Here is a 16,971-nt window from a genome sequence, read left to right on the forward strand (position 1 = left end):
TAAACTCCTGCCTTTCCTGTAGGCGGCTCACCAAATGGCTCTTAGGCGGATTTTCGCCCGCCCCGACCCCTCCTTTGCTGTGCCTTGCCTACCTCACAGGGTTGTTGTGAAAAGAAAGCGGAGAGGGGGCACTGCGTACACCATGCGCTGCCCTGTTTCCATTGTGCTGAGCCTCCCCACCTAGAATCATAGAGTTGGAAGAGACCCCAAGGGCCATCGAGTCCAACCCCCTGCCAAGCAGGAAACACCATCAGAGCACTCCTGACATATGGTTGTCAAGCCTCTGCTTAAAGACCTCCAAAGAAGGAGACTCCACCACACTCCTTGGCAGCAAATTCCACTGTCGAACAGCTCTTACTGTCAGGAAGTTCTTTCTAATGTTTAGGTGGAATCTTCTTTCTTGTAGTTTGGATCCATTGCTCCGTGTCCGCTTCTCTGGAGCAGCAGAAAACAACCTTTCTCCCTCCTCTATGTGACATCCTTTTATATATTTGAACATGGCTATCATATCACCCCTTAACCTCCTCTTCTCCAGGCTAAACATGCCCAGCTCCCTTAGCCGTTCCTCATAAGGCATCGTTTCCAGGCCTTTGACCATTTTGGTTGCCCTCCTCTGGACACGTTCCAGTTTGTCAGTGTCCTTCTTGAACTGTGGTGTCCAGAACTGGACACAGTACTCCAGGTGAGGTCTGACCAGAGCAGAATACAGTGGCACTATTACTTCCCTTGATCTAGATGCTATACTCCTATTGATGCAGCCCAGAATTGCATTGGCTTGCATTGGCTTTTTTAGCTGCCGCGTCACACCTGAGCGGGGAGAGATTCCAGCAGTCCAAGGGTCTAGGTTCTTTGGCCTGTGGGGCAGCGGAGATTGTGGTGTCTATGATACACCGTTTATTGGCACATATATACTGTACATTCTGATCCTGCGACAGAAAGGTCTTGCTCCTCCCATAGCCACAACCTTGGATTCAAGCAGAAACCAGCTATGAGAACCCCGGGTATAGGGTGGTATATAAATTCAATTAATAATAATAATAATAATAATGCACGTGAAGCTGCAGTTAGTGCAGAATGCTGCAGTGCGATTGCTGAAAGGAGTGAGACCTTCCCAGTATATAACATTTGTGCTCGGAGATCTGCACTGGTTGTCAATTTGCTACAGCGTCAGGACTATTAGTATTGTTGTCATTTAGTCGTGTCCGACTCTTCGTGGCCCCATGGACCAGAGCATGCCAGGCACTCCTGTCTTCCATTTTGTATTAGTATACAAAGCCCTTAATAACCTGAGACCTGTTAGCTGTGAGATCACCTTATATTTGCCTTCTCAACCACTACAGTCTGGGGAACTAGCACTGTTACAGGAGCCACATAATACCCATTCCACATCTGTAATAAATCATCATTTTAGTGTGGCTGTACCTACATGTTGGAACTCCCTGCCTATTGATACTGGGTACTGTACTCTTCGGCACATACTAAACATTAGTTTGGGCAAGCCTGCCCAGTTATCTAGAATGCTGATGTGTTTTTAGTTTATTGCTGGTTTTAATTTTTTGAAAGCTTTAATTGTTTACTAATAATCTTATTGTTTTATTGTTTTTCTAAACTGCTTTGAGGAATTTTACAAAACGTATATATTTTTTATGAAATGCATAATAAGCAAGCAATGATTTTCTCTTTCTCTCCCCCTCAAGGCTAAAATTCTATACTATGCTCAAGAAAAATACTTCAACTATGTTGTTCAAGTGACAAACATTGAACTGGCAAAACATGCTAATGATCCAGTGCTGTTGTTTTTCAAGGGTTTTGGAACATTGCTTCTTGGTAAATACTTTAAATCAATAAACTTTGAAATACATCTTTCTAGAAACAGAATACAATGTAAAAGCCTAATTGAGCTAAATGAGGATTTTTTTTAATGCATCTGAGTTCTACGTACTGAGGTAACTTGAGAACTGGAAAGTTTTTAAAAAGATGAAACCTGAGCTAGGTAACACTAAGTTTCACATTAGGAACTCACCCCAGACTGAGGTGTGGAAGTGAAAATAGAAAGCGCACCATGCTTGCATATATCTCTGGTATTGTTTTACCATTCTGATAACCCACCATAAAAATCTGGCACTCCCATGAGTCAATTGTATTACATCCTTGCAGGCCGAATTCAAGAAGGCATTGTACTACTAGAGAATGCCCGGAAGCGCCATGTAGATGTTTCCTTATGTTGCCTCCTGGGTCTCATTTATGCACACAAAAGATGTGAAAACGTTGGTAAGTTCTGTGCTATTAAATACATTTTGTGCCATTCATCACAAGTTGTCAGAAATGAGAGATTCGGTGTTTCCAATAACAGTATTAAAATCAATCAAACGAAAATGGAGGGCGGGGGTAATGTAAAAATGCCATCTTGAGTATGGAAGGTTGGCAGAAGACACATCGTCCAGGAGAGAACTGGAAAACTTCAGTGTACAGTTTTGCTAGTTACATTTAAAATTGACTACACTTTGGGAATAACAACAAAGACCTAGAGCTTTAGAAGTTCCGTCAGTTTCAAATGCAATTTGACTTAAACAGTTTTCCCATTTAGAACATAATATGAAAAAAGACCTGCAATTCTCTAAGTGTTTCATACCTTGCAGACTTCATGATGTAACTTTCCTCCCCAAATTGTTTTCCTTGAATCAGCCCTAGGAGCTTCTTTGTTGGCCTATCTTGTGTGATACGTGAAAACCAGACAAGTGGATAACAAGGGTAGCATATACCACCACCCGTCTTGTTTACTTTCAGATACTTCTGCCCTTTTGGACTTGGAAACCAAATTAAAGGAAGCGCGGAAGACTGCTGGAAGTAATGCATTGTATTATGCTGGAATGTTTCTGTGGCTCCTGAATAAAAATGATAAAGCAAAGGAATATGTTGACAGAATGCTGAAAGTGTCTAATGGAGCAAGAGAGGTAAAGTGGAGTAGATTAGGCTGTTCATTGAACATTGAAATGTGCCAGGCCTATTCAATACTTCATAGAATGTAAGCCAGAAAAACATAGTTATAACCTTGCAAGTGTCATCCATGTTCAAAGACAGCCTTCCTCATGCATTGCCCTTCTGGACTCAAGCACACAAAAAGGAGCTGGGAACAGGGAGATATCTGCATCCAGCACTCAAGGTTGTATGCATAGTCACCCTGGAATGTGTACCGACTACCAAACAGATGGTAAACATTGTCAGTTCTGACAGCACCAAACTGTCAGCACTTCTGTTTCAGGAAGGCCAGAGAGTGACTCTAGACATCTCCTTCACCCTTCCCACTGTGACAGATGTTCAGTGCTGGCAAAGCTGACAGTGCCAACCATCTGTTCAGTTGAGGAAGTCAGCTGAAATATATGTGATCAGCCTTCTGAACTGGAGCCAGTGTACTACCTAATCTTCACTGTGTTTCTCATTGCTTATTATGAAACCAGACCTGTTCTTTCACATCAACGTGAATCAGTCGATAAACTGCATTATCTTATAAACATATACACAGCAGTAATTCCCAGTGAGTTAAATGCACGCTCCCTGGTAAGTGTGCAGAGGAGGATAACAACTTGGTACTTCCATGTTTTAATACCAGGTCCTTCATTCTTAAAAAATCTTAACCATCAACACCCTAGTTTCACTAGACAGCTCATGATTGAACTGAAAGTGATGAAGCCAAATCTCACAAAGTGGACTTCTCTTTGGTACAAAAGCAAATTAAATTAAAATTGGTTTTGTTTGTTAAATGAAAGCACCCCTTTTTCTACTTATCTTTGAAAGGGGTTATTCATGGAGTTTATCATTTAACAATGGTTATCACCTGGCTGTAAGGGCTAAATGAAACATTAAATTTCATAAAGACTGGGAACATACAGGTGGTGAATGCAGTTGCTTATGGACTTCCCAGAGTTTTTGACTAGCCCAGTGTTTCCCAACCGGTGTTCCGCGGCACACTAGTGTGCCGCGAGACGTTGCCTGGTGTGCCGTGGGAGGGAGGCGGGCGAGTCGTATGTTACGCTTATAGATCTCCCCCTCTATGGTACTGGGGGAGTAAGGAGTGGCAGCGGCGGCGGCGGGAGCAACGGAAGGAAGCTCTCCGGCGGCTGCCGGAAGCTGGGAAGCGGCGCGGCTGCCGGCGGCGCTTCTAGTAGCTTCCAGACGCGCGGCGAGAGAGCGAGGGCGAGGGGCGCTCGCCAGCCAGCCAGCCAGCCGGGCAGAGGCAGAAGCAGCGAGTCCTTCAGCGAGGCGCTGATGGCCAAGTGGGGAGAGGGAGATCCGCGCTGGATTGTGGAGCAGCACACGGATGCCACTAACGTCAACAACTGGCACTGGTGAGCGAGGGGGGCAGGAAAGGCAGCGGGAGCTGGGGGGAGCGGAGGAGAAGTGGCTCGTGTTTGGCGGGGGGGGGAATGCAGCTCTTCCCCTGAGGGCTTTGGGGGAATAAGGGCGGCCGTGCTGCCACCGCCACACCCACAGCCACCCACACCCCCGCGGTTGCGGGGACGCGTGTCTGCTTCTCTCTCCCTGTCTCTTGCCTCTGACCCCTTCGCACGAGATTCTCCACCGCTTATGCGTGTTCGCGCCGGAGTCACTTTCCTTCGGGTTCGGTGGACCTTACTCTCAAATAAGTGTGGTAAAAGATTACAAGCACGGGGGGAGATAGAGAAACCTCCCTGGCCTGGTTTAACCTCCTTTAAAAAAAAAAAACAGCTGGATCTGTAGAAGGGCAGCTAGTGAGAGTTTGGGTGCTTTTTGGCACGGAAAAAGAAATATGATCGCTAGCTACTTCTTTCAGATCAAGCTGCGCTGAAGTGCATGGGAGCTAGGGGCTGGTTAAAACAAACAAAAACGGCAGTCTTTTCTAGGGGCCAGGTGCAGCATCTGGCAAAGCCAGCGAGTGCCTGCTGAATAAAAGTTTGCAACAGGGAGGCAGCCCCTCCACCTGTATCATAATCTGGTCTGCACAAGCCCTCTCCAGAATAGGAAGCACCTTGTCAATTTTAATGGTGTGTTTGTGCTAACTAGCAATTCTGCCACATACAAATTAATGGCTGATTTGACAGCCAGATGGGTGGGGTATAAATAATAAATTATTATTATTATTATATGAACTAGAATAATTTTTGTGTGCTGCTGTAAGAAAGTCATTATAGCTCAGCATCAGTTGGTGGAAAGGACATGACTTTACAGGAGCAGGAGGAACTAACTGAACTGAGACAAAATCGTGGTTTCAAGCTAAGATTTGCTGATCTACCTTTGGACAGTTTTTGGTTGGAAACTGCCAAGGAGTTCCCCCTTCTGGCAAACAAAGCTATTTTGACATTGCTCCCATTTTCCACTACATATCTCTGTGAGTTGACCTTTTCAAGCATGATTGCTATAAAAACTAAATACAGAGAGAGACTGAGAGCTGTTGACGAAGAGCTACGTGTGTGTCTTTCTTCGATTCCAGCCAGAATATCAGCTTTGTGTTCAGCCAAACAGGCCCAGGTTGCGCACTGAATAAAGTATTTTATAATTTTTCATATTTCTGTTTACTTACTATTTCATAATAAAGTAATTATAAAATACTATCTTTGTGTTTATTTGATTCCTATTAAAGAGTGTTACTTTATATATAGTCAATATAGGCACAGAGTTAATTTTTTAAACATTTTCTAATGGTGGTGTGCCTCGAGATTTTTTTCATGAAACAAGTGTGCCTTTGCCCAAAAAAGGTTGGGAAACACTGGACTAGCCCAGAATGCTACTTCAGAGGAACCCTTGATCTGATCCAACAGGGCACTTTGTATATAGTTGTGGATTTGCTTCTGTGTACTGTAGTGAGATTTTGTTGCCTATACAAGTTAAATAAGAGTAATTTATCACCAAATGTTTATACTTTGCAATCCTCTATAGTCTATACCACATGTGGATAATCCACAACCTGCCTGTGGCCCTCATAGGTCTTCAGTTCAGTCCAGTCCAAATTCCCAAGCTGTTGTCTCTGCCAAATCCCCCCCCCCTAGTCTGCCACAGTTATCCCTATGTGTGTTCCTCATATACATTGCATAACTTTCAGCCAACCAAACAGCTGTGCTAGGGGGTGCAGCTGTGATGAGGAAGCAGCATGGGGAGAGTTATTTCCTGTGCTCCTTCCTCCCCATAATTATATGTGAGTTTGAATGGCTTGTTCCACCACTGGCTCTGGCACATCCATACAGCTCCCAGCAGCCCAAAAAAGTGTGCTGTACACACTTATCTGGAAGTAAGCCCCACTGAACTATGGAACTGAATTATGGATAGATATTCATAGGACTGCAATGTAAAAGAAATAAAAAACATTTGAATACTTTAAAAGTGATGTGACTATTTTGATATGATGTATACTGTTAAGTTGTGGGCGAACATATCAGATGACACAGCAATTCTTCCAAAGCAGCTCTTTATTTGTAAGCTGGAACTGAACTGAACTGAGGAGCTCAGTCAGCCTGCTTATATAGAGCTCCAGAACAGTGTAACTGTTGCCATTTTCTAAAACTATCCAATCACTGAACGTCACTTTCGATCCTTCATTTGCATACAAACTATCCAATCACTGAACGTCACTTTCGATCCTTCATTTGCATGACTATCTACAGTATCCCCCTGCTGGCCCAGGGTGAGAACTTCAGTACATAACATATACAGCCGACTAACTTCTCAGTAGGTTGTCAGGCTCTGTTCTCTGAGTTCCTTGTATGGTCCATAGTGCAGACCATATTCAGAGGTAACCATTATTCGATCGGAACAGACATTCCTTAATTGGTGGTTTTTAAGCAGAGGTAGGATGGCCTTCTGTTGTGGATGTTTTAAGGTGAGATTCCTGCATTGCAGAGGTTGAACTAGATGACCCTCAGGGTCCCTTCCAACTATACAATTCTATAATTCTATGACAGCAGGATGCGGGAGAATTCTAGAAAGTATCCTTTGGATCTGAGGATGCTGGAAGGGAAGCAAGTACAGGGGTTGGCAATGTGGGGGAATGAAAGCTTTGCTTCTGTTTCAGTAGAGGTCTTCACAGTGCTATGTTCTTCATAGATTGCTTCCTGTAATCATTCAAAGTCCCAATGAGTCTTGTGGTCTCTGGCTCCAAGAGCTGCTCAAATCTTAGTTCTGGGAGAGGGAGAACTTTTAAATACAAAACCTACAACCTTAATTATCAGTGTGTTCCAAACGTGCATCACACTCTTCCTGCTCAGTTGGTGGTGAAACAGCAGAATGTGAATTGTCTTGGCAGAAGGATGGTATTTGTTCTTAGTTATATTTTATCAGAAAATACTAGTGTCCTAAGGTTTCTTATAATTTGGTTTCTAATTGCGTTTAACTTTTGTATCTGAAAAAAGTAATTGTATGGGAACTATTAAATTGACATTCTGTTGGCATACTAATGCTGTAATTGAAGAGTTTCATTACTTTGCTGAGGAGGTGTTTTGTTTTTTCCACCTCTGCAGGGGCTAGTTTTGAAAGGATGGATATATGTTACCAGTGACAAAGCTCATGCTGCTAAGAAGGCTATAAAATATTTGGATGAAGGGATTCAAGACAATACAGAAATATTTGGAATGATGGGAAAGGTAGATAATTTACTTTTAGCTTTGCTATCATTCTAACTCCTTCCTTTTAGAGATGATATCCCTGGAGGCTGAAATCCAAAATCCTTTAACTTGATCCTATGCAGAGCAGTTAAAATATATCAAATTTTAACCAAGGAACATACAAGCCAACATACCAACAAAATAACCATCTAGTTCTAAAAATATCATTTGATGAGGCCATGATGAAAAAATGGGCTGCCATTATTTTTATTAATACCCTGCCCAGAGGAGCCCAGGATGGCAAATAAGAGATAAAACAAAAACATTTTTAAAACGTCTTTTAAAAAATTCAATATTCTTTAAAAGAATAAAATGTGATTGACTGAAACTCCACTTCTTATTTGCCACAGTGGTGACAGCATGTGTACTCCATACTTGTTTAAAATGAAACTTCTGCCTTAGGCATCTCACACTGGGCAATTGCCATCTGACTACAAAACTGTATTGGATTGATTTTGCTGGCAAAATCCAGGATAGGTGAATGTGATGTGACTCCATTATGAACTGGTCACAGAAAGTGGTATATATCTTGTGTTGACTGTGGTAGCATACATCCACTTAAATGCCTCTTTCCCACTTTCTATAGGCAAAATATTTCATGGTGCAGCAGAATTACTCCGGGGCTCTGGAAATAATTAGCCAGTTAGTAGTTACTTTCCCTTTATTTACACCAGCCATTGTCATCAAGATGAGACTACATTTAGCATCACAGGACTGGGAGCAAACTGCAGAAGAAAGTAAACGGTAGGAGATGATTTTCAGCAACGGAAGAAATTGAGACGTGCCATTTCATTTGTAAACAGGTTGGCCAACCTCTATATACGAAGCTGCCTCTCACTATGAGTCCTATATTCCTGACTAGCATGATGACTTTGGACTCGCAGGCACATACTTGGTTGAGACCCTGCAGGCTGGGTATGAATCTTTAGGCATCTGCCCTTTTGAGGGATAGTGGGTGGCTTGGTTTTCCCTTAGACTCCACCAGGGGCTTATCTGCTGGCACTCAGGCTGGAACCCACTCTGAGGGCCCTTCTGGAGAATCCTCTGGAAGCAGCTTCACCAGGGAGTCTCAGGATCTTCATGGCTGGCAACAGGAGACATATCTGCTTCTCCAAGTCTTTGGCTAATGGGAGAGATGGCAGTGGTCAGGGATGCTGGGAGCTGTCAGTTAAAGCATCTGGAGGGCAGCAGTTTGGGAAGACAGGAGTCTTTCCTAGTCCTAGAGATGTCAGAGATTGAACCTGGAATGTTTTACATGCAACGCTTGTGCTCCTCCATTGACCTTTGGTTCTTTCCCTATAAAGTGGTCATTTAAAATATAATCCTGATTCTTATGGGTGTTCAACATAATGGCCAGTAGGTGCCCCCAGTACCTGCACAATTACAGACTGTGTTGGCTACCCTGTTCTGTGCTTCAGCTAACATTGCCTTCCTGGTGCTCTTAAGTCTTCTAACTCTTTCCACTTTCAGCAGATGTTGATGTCACAAATCCATTTCCCCCTAAAACAATCTTTCCCACTCTCCAATTTGTCTTTTAAAGTTATGAGATAAATTCTGTCTTTCTAAACCTTAAACTTGTTTTCTCCTTTATCTGAGTGTGACCAGCAATAAGTATGTAGCTTTTAATTACCGTATTTTTCGCCCTATAGGACGCACTTTTCCCCCTCCAAAAATGAAGGGGAAATGTGTGTGCATCCTATGGGGCGAATGCAGGCTTTCGCTGAAGCCTGGAGAGCGAGGGGGGTCGGTGCGCACCCCTCTCGCTCTCCAGGCTTCAGGAAGCTATCCGCTAGCCGTGGGAGACGCAGCTTTCCCATGGCTAGCGGAGACCTTGCCAGCAGCCAGAAGCTTGGGGCGCGCTGAGCTCAGCACGCTCCAAGCTTCGGGCTTCGCGCAGCGCTCTGCTAGCCGTGGGAGAGCCCCACGAAGTCGCGTGGCTCTCCCACAGCTAGCGGATAGCAGCCTGTTCTGGGGGCTGGGGTTGGGGGAAGCTCGGGCTTCCCCCGTCCCAGCCCTGCACCTGTTGGGGAAATTATTTTTTCCCCTTTATTTCCCCCCAAAAAAACTGGGTGCGTCCTATGGGCCGGTGCGTCCTATGGGGCGAAAAATACGGTAATAATAGATTTTCTTTCTTTCAATAATAGGCATAATTGAAATTAAAATAGCATAAATAAGTCGTTTATGCTATAATTTACTTTTCTCTCTTAATGCTTTTGAACAAATTCTTGTTTAAGAATCCTAAGCAAGGATCCAAATGATATAGATGGACTCCAGTACATGGTTGTAAATCATCTTGCTATTACTGGGAATAAAGTTTTGGTGAGTGTTATATATTTTTTGACATTTGTAATATAAAATTGGTGTCCTAGAATTTTAAAACAAATGTAGTCCTCATGGTGCTCTTTGCCCGCAATGATTTGATGGGTAGCTTATCATTAGTAATGTTGCCTTTGTGTACTCTTTATATTAAGCATAGCTATACTTGAAGATATGTTTGCTTCATATATACTAATATGTAGCGTAATGTGAAGGATTGGACTCAAAATCCCAGATTTTGTTCTTAAAATCAAGTGCCTAACTCTTATGTTTAAAATGTGTACATAGTTTTTCACCTTTGGCTAACTCACTACTTGTTATGCCATTCAGTGTTTTCAATATAAAATAAGTGGCAGTGTCTCTGATTTTAAAATATTAAACTTTTTAATGCAGGCACTGCAAATGCTTAGAGAATTTATTGTTGCTTTGGAGTTGAAGGAGCCCCAAAGATCCGAACTTCACCTTCAAAAAATCCTTGTAATCAGCAGACTGGTAAGGGCATGTTTACCATTACTATGACCTATCTTGCTTAGTAATAATTTGTTTTCTTTCCTATCTTTGGTGCCTTCCCCATTTGAAATATTGTGGGTGCTCCCCCCCCCAAAGAAAGTATTACAAATGTGTGTGGAAATCTAATTTACTAGCTAGCTGTATAAATTGATAATGCGTAGGGTTTTTTTCACATAATGAACAAATGTAATTATGCATTTTCAATACTTCCATCCCACCACATGGCATTTTTGATCATATATGTGCTTCATGAGCATGACATTAATTTTTTGCCCTTTAAATTATGTTCTGTTTAGTGCGGGAAGAATCAAAATATCCTCCGGGAAGTGTATGAGTTTGTTAAAGACTCAGGTAGCAACCTAATATCTAGTAATGCACATTATGCGAATGAGTTAGGATATCTGCTAATTCTTCAAGGGTGTTGGAAGGAAGCATCTGAATGGTATGCAAAAGCCTCCGAGTTGAATGAAAACACCGCAGATTCAATGACAGGTAGGCTGTTAAGAATTTTTTTTTTTAGTTTAATTTAGTATCTTTCTTTCTTCAACCTAATAAAATAAAAACCTTTGGACCATGTGCCAACCTTAAGTCACTTTTAGATCTGGTGCATGGAGTTACCTGGACTCTGAAGGAGTGGATACACATCTGTCATCTACTATATACAATAGTGACATCTGGTGGGATGCTCAGTGTGTGAAGCCGTATGTTTGTTGGCCTGATAATTCTTCCCCTCAAACAAAGGGGGCATAAGAACCAATTTATCCCCTTATTCATACAGTCTTACATGAAGATTTTTCACATCAGATACTATACTATGTGCGTGCTGGAGGCAGAGGAGGTTATGCATTTGCTCACCCACTGTGCAAAGAAGATCCACTCCCCAGAAAGATTTATGTTCTTAGACATAGACCATCTTGTTAGGATCATAGCAATCTCTCCTGAGAATTTTCTCACTTTATAGTTTTGATGGAGAAAGGCTGGAATGAGGGTCTAACATTTAATGAAGAGCTCAGTGTCTGTAAAGAGTGTGATTCATCCAGGCAGGGACATGTGACTTGAAGCTAGTAATATGTAATTTGGCTGCAGCCTCTAGCTCAGACCTGCCCAGTTGTTACAGGCAGTAATATGTAAATTGGCAACAACCTCTAGCTCAAGACTGCCCAAACAGTTAATAAGATTAGTGAACAGCACTGGAGGCTGGTCTGTTAGAGCAAATAGGGCTCTCCCCCATCAAGCTAAGCTTGCCCTCAGTTAACCCCCACCTGCCTACTTTCTTTCAACAAATCCAGGGAGTGGAACTGACTGTCAGTTTCCTACTTCTTAGTCCCAGTGTTGCTCTCATATAACTCAGCAGGTAGGAGGATGGGGACAAAATTAGAATTAATGAAGTCCAATTGTAAGGGGCTATTTTAACTGCGGCACTACAGAAAGAAGCTGCTGCACTTTACGGTAGCATTGGGTGCGAGGCCACAGCTGTACCCTACTCAGATTCATGATACTTTCCCAATATGACCCCTCATCCCCTTAGCGATTTACAATTTAACATTTGTGGTTGTAATTCAAAGTACATTTAATCATACTTAAAGGTAAAGGGACCCCTGACCATTAGGTCCAGTCGCGACCGACTCTGGGGTTGCAGCGCTCATCTCGCTTTATTGGCTGAGGGAGCCGGCATACAGCTTCCGGGTCATGTGGCCAGCATGACTAAGCCGCTTCTGGCGAACCAGAGCAGCACGCGGAAACGCCGTTTACCTTCCCGCCGGAGCAGTACCTATTTATCTACTTGCACTTTGACATGCTTTCGAACTGCTAGGTTGGCAGGAGCTGGGACCGAGCAACGGGAGGTCACCCCGTTGCGGGGAATCGAACCACCGACCTTCCGATCGGCAAGTCCTAGGCTCTGTGGTTTAACCCACAGCGCCACCCGCTTTTAATCATACTTACGAACATGTAATTTATTGCTGATAATTACTTTTCAGGATCTATATGGTGCCAGGTGCTTGGAGGGAAAATTGAAGAAGCAGAGAATCAACTGGAGTTTCTAAAGGAAGTTCAGCAATCTACGGGAAAATCTGCAGTTAGATTACACTTATTTCCTTTGATTTCTTATGTATATGCTTACCATGAATTGTCAAATGCAGGTGAACACCTGCCCAACCCCATGTAATTGTGTGTTTCTTCAGGTGGTGGTCACTTCAGTCTCTTCTACTGTATTTTCCACCCTGCTTAATATTGCTAGGCTCCAAAAATTTCAGAAGGGTTGGCAGCTAACTGACCCTGGGATGAATTTGGCCAAAGAATGCCACTGGTCATGTTAATCCCCACCTACCTCAGGTTACCAGTTTTATTAGGTAGAAGTATGTTCAATTGCATTTCAGCGCTCTTCTTGTTGGCTGTGCTCAGAAGTCCTACCATAGGGGAGATCATATGTATAACTATTTTATACTGCATTTGTTCCCAGCACCTCTTCACATTAGTTTGCTGAAATGCAGCATGATGTAAAGGAATGCTAGAATGCCCTAATTGGTGGGGCAGGGAATGATCTTGTTCTCATCCCTGGCTTCTTTTAGAGAAAATATGCCACTCAGCTAGTCTTCCCAGTACATTGTTAGAGTTGTAATTTCCCCATAACATTTAGTGGCAAAGGGATTCTCTGCTATTTTTGGATGGATACAATGCCTGCTTTGCAATCCATCAAATTGTACTCTTGTCACACAATAATTTCTGCATCTTAGGTGGCACTGTGGGCTGCTGTACAATAAATGCATTTATGTGCATAATGATAAATCCATAAGTATATTTGCTGTTTAGCACTTTTGCATGACTTCGCCATATATGATTGTGTGGATGTAAAATATATCAGCTTCTAAGGACTGGGAAGTGTCTATTATCTCCCTTTACAGTCTTTGCCAACCTTGATCAGAAGAACGCAGGGATGCTTTTAATTCATTTTGAGGACCATGATTGAAACTAGTTTAACAAAACAAGTTTAGGTGCTTCCTGAGTTAAAATCCAGCCTGAGCTAATGATGGCCACACATCAACCTAAGCGGAAAGAGAAGGGTTGGGTCCTCTCCACACATGAAGTAGGAGAAAGATGAACCTGCCCTCCCAGTTCCCAAAGCCTGGTTTAATTGTACATCTGCAGTTCTGCACTGATTCTAATAGATTATCTAAAGGGAAACTTTGGGTTGATCTTAAACCAAATCTCTTGTTCATTAAAAATTCTGTGTGCTTTTTTCTCACAGCTTCTAGCTTATCTTCAAGGTGTGATTGCTTCAAGGAAAAACAATGATCAGGCTGCCTGTGCCTTTCTCAACGAAGCTGCAGAACTTCATTGTTCTGCTTTGCATGGACTTCCTCTAAGCATTGAATACTATGAAAAGCTGAACCCAATGTTTATGATTGAAATTGTGAAAGAATATTTGGTCTTCTGTCCCAAGCAGGTAGAAGCTTGAGTTTTGCACTCCCCATTTGCTAAATAGTAGGATTTATTGGGGTTGAAAGGTGGCAGCCTTTTACATGAAGGATTTCCTTGTGAGGAGAGAGCTGGAGAATTATAGTCAGTGTTTGAAGTAGGATGTGATTGTGTGGGGTACCATCCTGCTTATTTTTCAGGTACACCTAAAATTATCCTGTTCTTGTCAGTAATGTAAAACCATTTCAGGATGCTACGCAAAGCAAGATTGTACAAACACTACAAAAGTAGACTGTACCAGAGCAGAGTTATTTGTGGAGCTGCGAGAGGCAGACACTTGCAAAGAAAGCTTCCTCAGTCCCACAACAACCAAAATCCTGACCATGAGCACTGTAACCTCTCTCTGTTTACCAGCGTGAGGCAGGCAGACTGTGCTAGGATTAATAGAAGCACCACTTCTCTCAGTAAGCAGAAGGTAAAAACTGCATCTTTCCCAGTCTGATGCTTGTGAGATTTCTGTTTCCTTGGCTGGCTGCATTCCATCTGCCCCGCTGTTTCTCCCCACTTCGCCCAAGCAGTTGTGGGGTGCCCAGAATTATTTACTTAGATTCTTTATATACTACCCTTCTCACAAACCACAGGGTGGTTTACAACAAAAATAAAGCTAAAAAGAATCTGTAAAAAGGCACAGCCCTTTAAAAATGACAACACAATAACTCATAACAAATCACTACATAACAATTACTGATAGCAGCAGAAGGAACTATATAAATGTTCCCATAAGCACTCAGATATATTCATAGAGATTGAAGTTCATAAGTACCATGACCCCTGGGCTAGACTTGGGGATTGTTTACCAAATACATCAATTTTACCCTGTATTTTATTTTTCTGGAAAATAATGCAATTTCACATTCTCTCCGTAGCCTCGGTTACCAGGTCAGGTTTTATCTTCACTTCTTAAGCAAGTAACTATAATTTTGAATCCACTAGTGAAAGCCACCCCTGGAATGATTGAGCCTCTTTATCTAATGGCACAGGTTAAATATTTATCAGGTAAATTGAGTTCTGAGTGTCTACTCAAGAAAAAAAGTAAAAAATGCTTATGGATTTTAGGTTGCTGGGAGTTGCTTTCAGAGAATAAGCTTTTTAACTATTATTGTTGTTTCCCGCCCTTCACCTTAAGTTCCTTGGGTGGGTTACAGCAATTAAAACACAATATTACAAACAGTTTAAAACAATTTAACTGCAACTGAATTAAAAAGTCCAAGCTTCTTATTAAGCTAAGAAGCAATAATGCTTCTGATCCTTGACTTGGGGATACAAAGATCAAAGACAAAGGGGAAGAGTCAGAGCTATACACTATACAATCCCCAAGAGAGCAAAACCACATTAAAAATGAGGGGTTGGTCCAGTTCCCAACTGAGCTCACAGCTCACCTTGCACTACTGGAGGGAAGATAGCACAAATCTCAATTCACACAAACAATAAATATAAATATGAAGAAGACAGTATTTAAAAGAGCACTCAGGGTGTGAACCCATCTTTGCAATTTGCATGTCATACCAGCTAATCTGGTATTTATGTATGCCATTTGGGTAAGGACTGTAGCTCAGTGGTAGAACATCTGCTTTGTATGCATAAGGTTCAATACCTGAGGGGGAAACTCTATCTTAAACCCTGAAGAGCTGCTGCCAGTTAGCATAGACCAGGCTTCCTCAACCTCGGCCCTCCAGATGTTTTTGGCCTACAACTCCCATGATCCCTAGCTAGCAGGACCAGTGGTCAGGGATGATGAGAACTGTAGTCTCAAAACATCTGAAGGGCCAAGGTTGAAGAAGCCTGGTGTAGACAGTACTGAGCTAGATGGACCATTGATCTGCAATACACCTTTCACAGTTGTTTTTACTCTAATTGAAACTGAAATTGCTACAGACGTGGAGAACCAAGTTTTCAGATCTCAGCAGACGAAACAGTACATATTGTAATCACCATTGTTCATTACTGCTCCAAAAATATTCCATCTGTCTTCACCTTAACCACACTGAATAGCATGGGATCAAGTTAGTAAACTGTTGTGCTTACTCAGGAAGGCCTACATAAGATTAAGTAAAGTATAACTTGGTTTTTGTAAAAAAATGGCATGTTGAGAGCAAAACAACATGTTAGGCTATTTTGCAGGAGAACTAGAAACTGCCCAGGGTACTCTGCAACGTTGTTTAGAATTGGATCCGACATCAACAGATGCCAATCTTCTTATGGCCCAGATCCACCTCTCTCAAGGAAACATCAAAGAATGTGTGCATTCACTTGAAATAGGAGTCAGCTACAATTTTCAGGTAAGATGGAGCCCAAAAGGAACAATGTAAATGCTTGTGAGTACCAAGCTTACAAGCCTTTTCCTTGTTACTCTACATGCATGTGACCAGCACACATGCAAAAAAAAAAAAAAAAATTAGGATGAAGTTTGCATTGGATGTTCTTACTAATGTCACTTTTTTCATATTTTGGGCAGCTTCGTGATTCTCCATGGTATCACTTCATCAGGGCTAGAGCACTGAATAAAGCTGGAGAGTATCCTGAAGCCATAAAAGTCTTAAAAATGCTTATCAGTTTACCTCAAATGAAAGGGGAAGCTAAGAAAGGCCAGGGCCCCCGTATAGTTATAAGTGAACAAGTCTCCATCTATCTGGAACTCGCTGAAGCTCTTCGATTCAACGGGGAACTGGTAAGAAGTTCTATATATTATCTGCTCAGTAAATTCAATGTCTAATATTTTTAAAGGAAGCAAGACCCTCTGGGGTAAAGAGCAAACCTGATGAACTCACTCAATTTAAAAACAAACTGGTCAAAAATAAACTGGAGAAAGTAGCAATTACATAACTTCAGATGTTATTTGAAGGGAAGATTATTGGAAATGATTTCTGCTAGAGGTTGAATCAGATCCTGCAGTTTTATTCAAAACCTAATGGGCTGATCTGTCCTGAGCCCATTCATTGGTAGCGGATTCAGGACACAATGGGAAGGACTTGCGTCAGGCAGCGCATTATACCATTGTCTTTTGGAACTCCCATTTCAAAAGGCAGCAATTTAGATA

The 16,971-nt window shown here is 42.2% G+C and overlaps 1 protein-coding gene across 2 annotated transcripts in view; it reads left to right on the forward strand.

Annotated features, from left to right (window-relative positions):
* The window catches only part of TTC21A (tetratricopeptide repeat domain 21A), a 32,323-nt gene that overhangs the window by 216 nt on the left and 15,136 nt on the right, over positions 1-16,971 (forward strand). For both annotated transcript variants that reach the window (XM_081931478.1, XM_081931479.1), the window contains exons 2-14: positions 1,698-1,827; positions 2,158-2,271; positions 2,788-2,954; positions 7,488-7,610; positions 8,218-8,375; positions 9,866-9,950; positions 10,341-10,439; positions 10,754-10,949; positions 12,437-12,534; positions 13,705-13,902; positions 14,801-14,930; positions 16,056-16,213; positions 16,390-16,602. In XM_081931478.1, the coding sequence (XP_081787604.1) occupies positions 1,698-1,827; positions 2,158-2,271; positions 2,788-2,954; positions 7,488-7,610; positions 8,218-8,375; positions 9,866-9,950; positions 10,341-10,439; positions 10,754-10,949; positions 12,437-12,534; positions 13,705-13,902; positions 14,801-14,930; positions 16,056-16,213; positions 16,390-16,602 (1,869 nt within the window). The remainder of the gene's footprint in view (positions 1-1,697; positions 1,828-2,157; positions 2,272-2,787; positions 2,955-7,487; positions 7,611-8,217; positions 8,376-9,865; positions 9,951-10,340; positions 10,440-10,753; positions 10,950-12,436; positions 12,535-13,704; positions 13,903-14,800; positions 14,931-16,055; positions 16,214-16,389; positions 16,603-16,971) is intronic.

This window comes from Podarcis melisellensis (assembly GCF_964234715.1).
Source record: "Podarcis melisellensis genome assembly, chromosome: 12".
NCBI classification, from domain to species: domain Eukaryota; kingdom Metazoa; phylum Chordata; class Lepidosauria; order Squamata; family Lacertidae; genus Podarcis; species Podarcis melisellensis.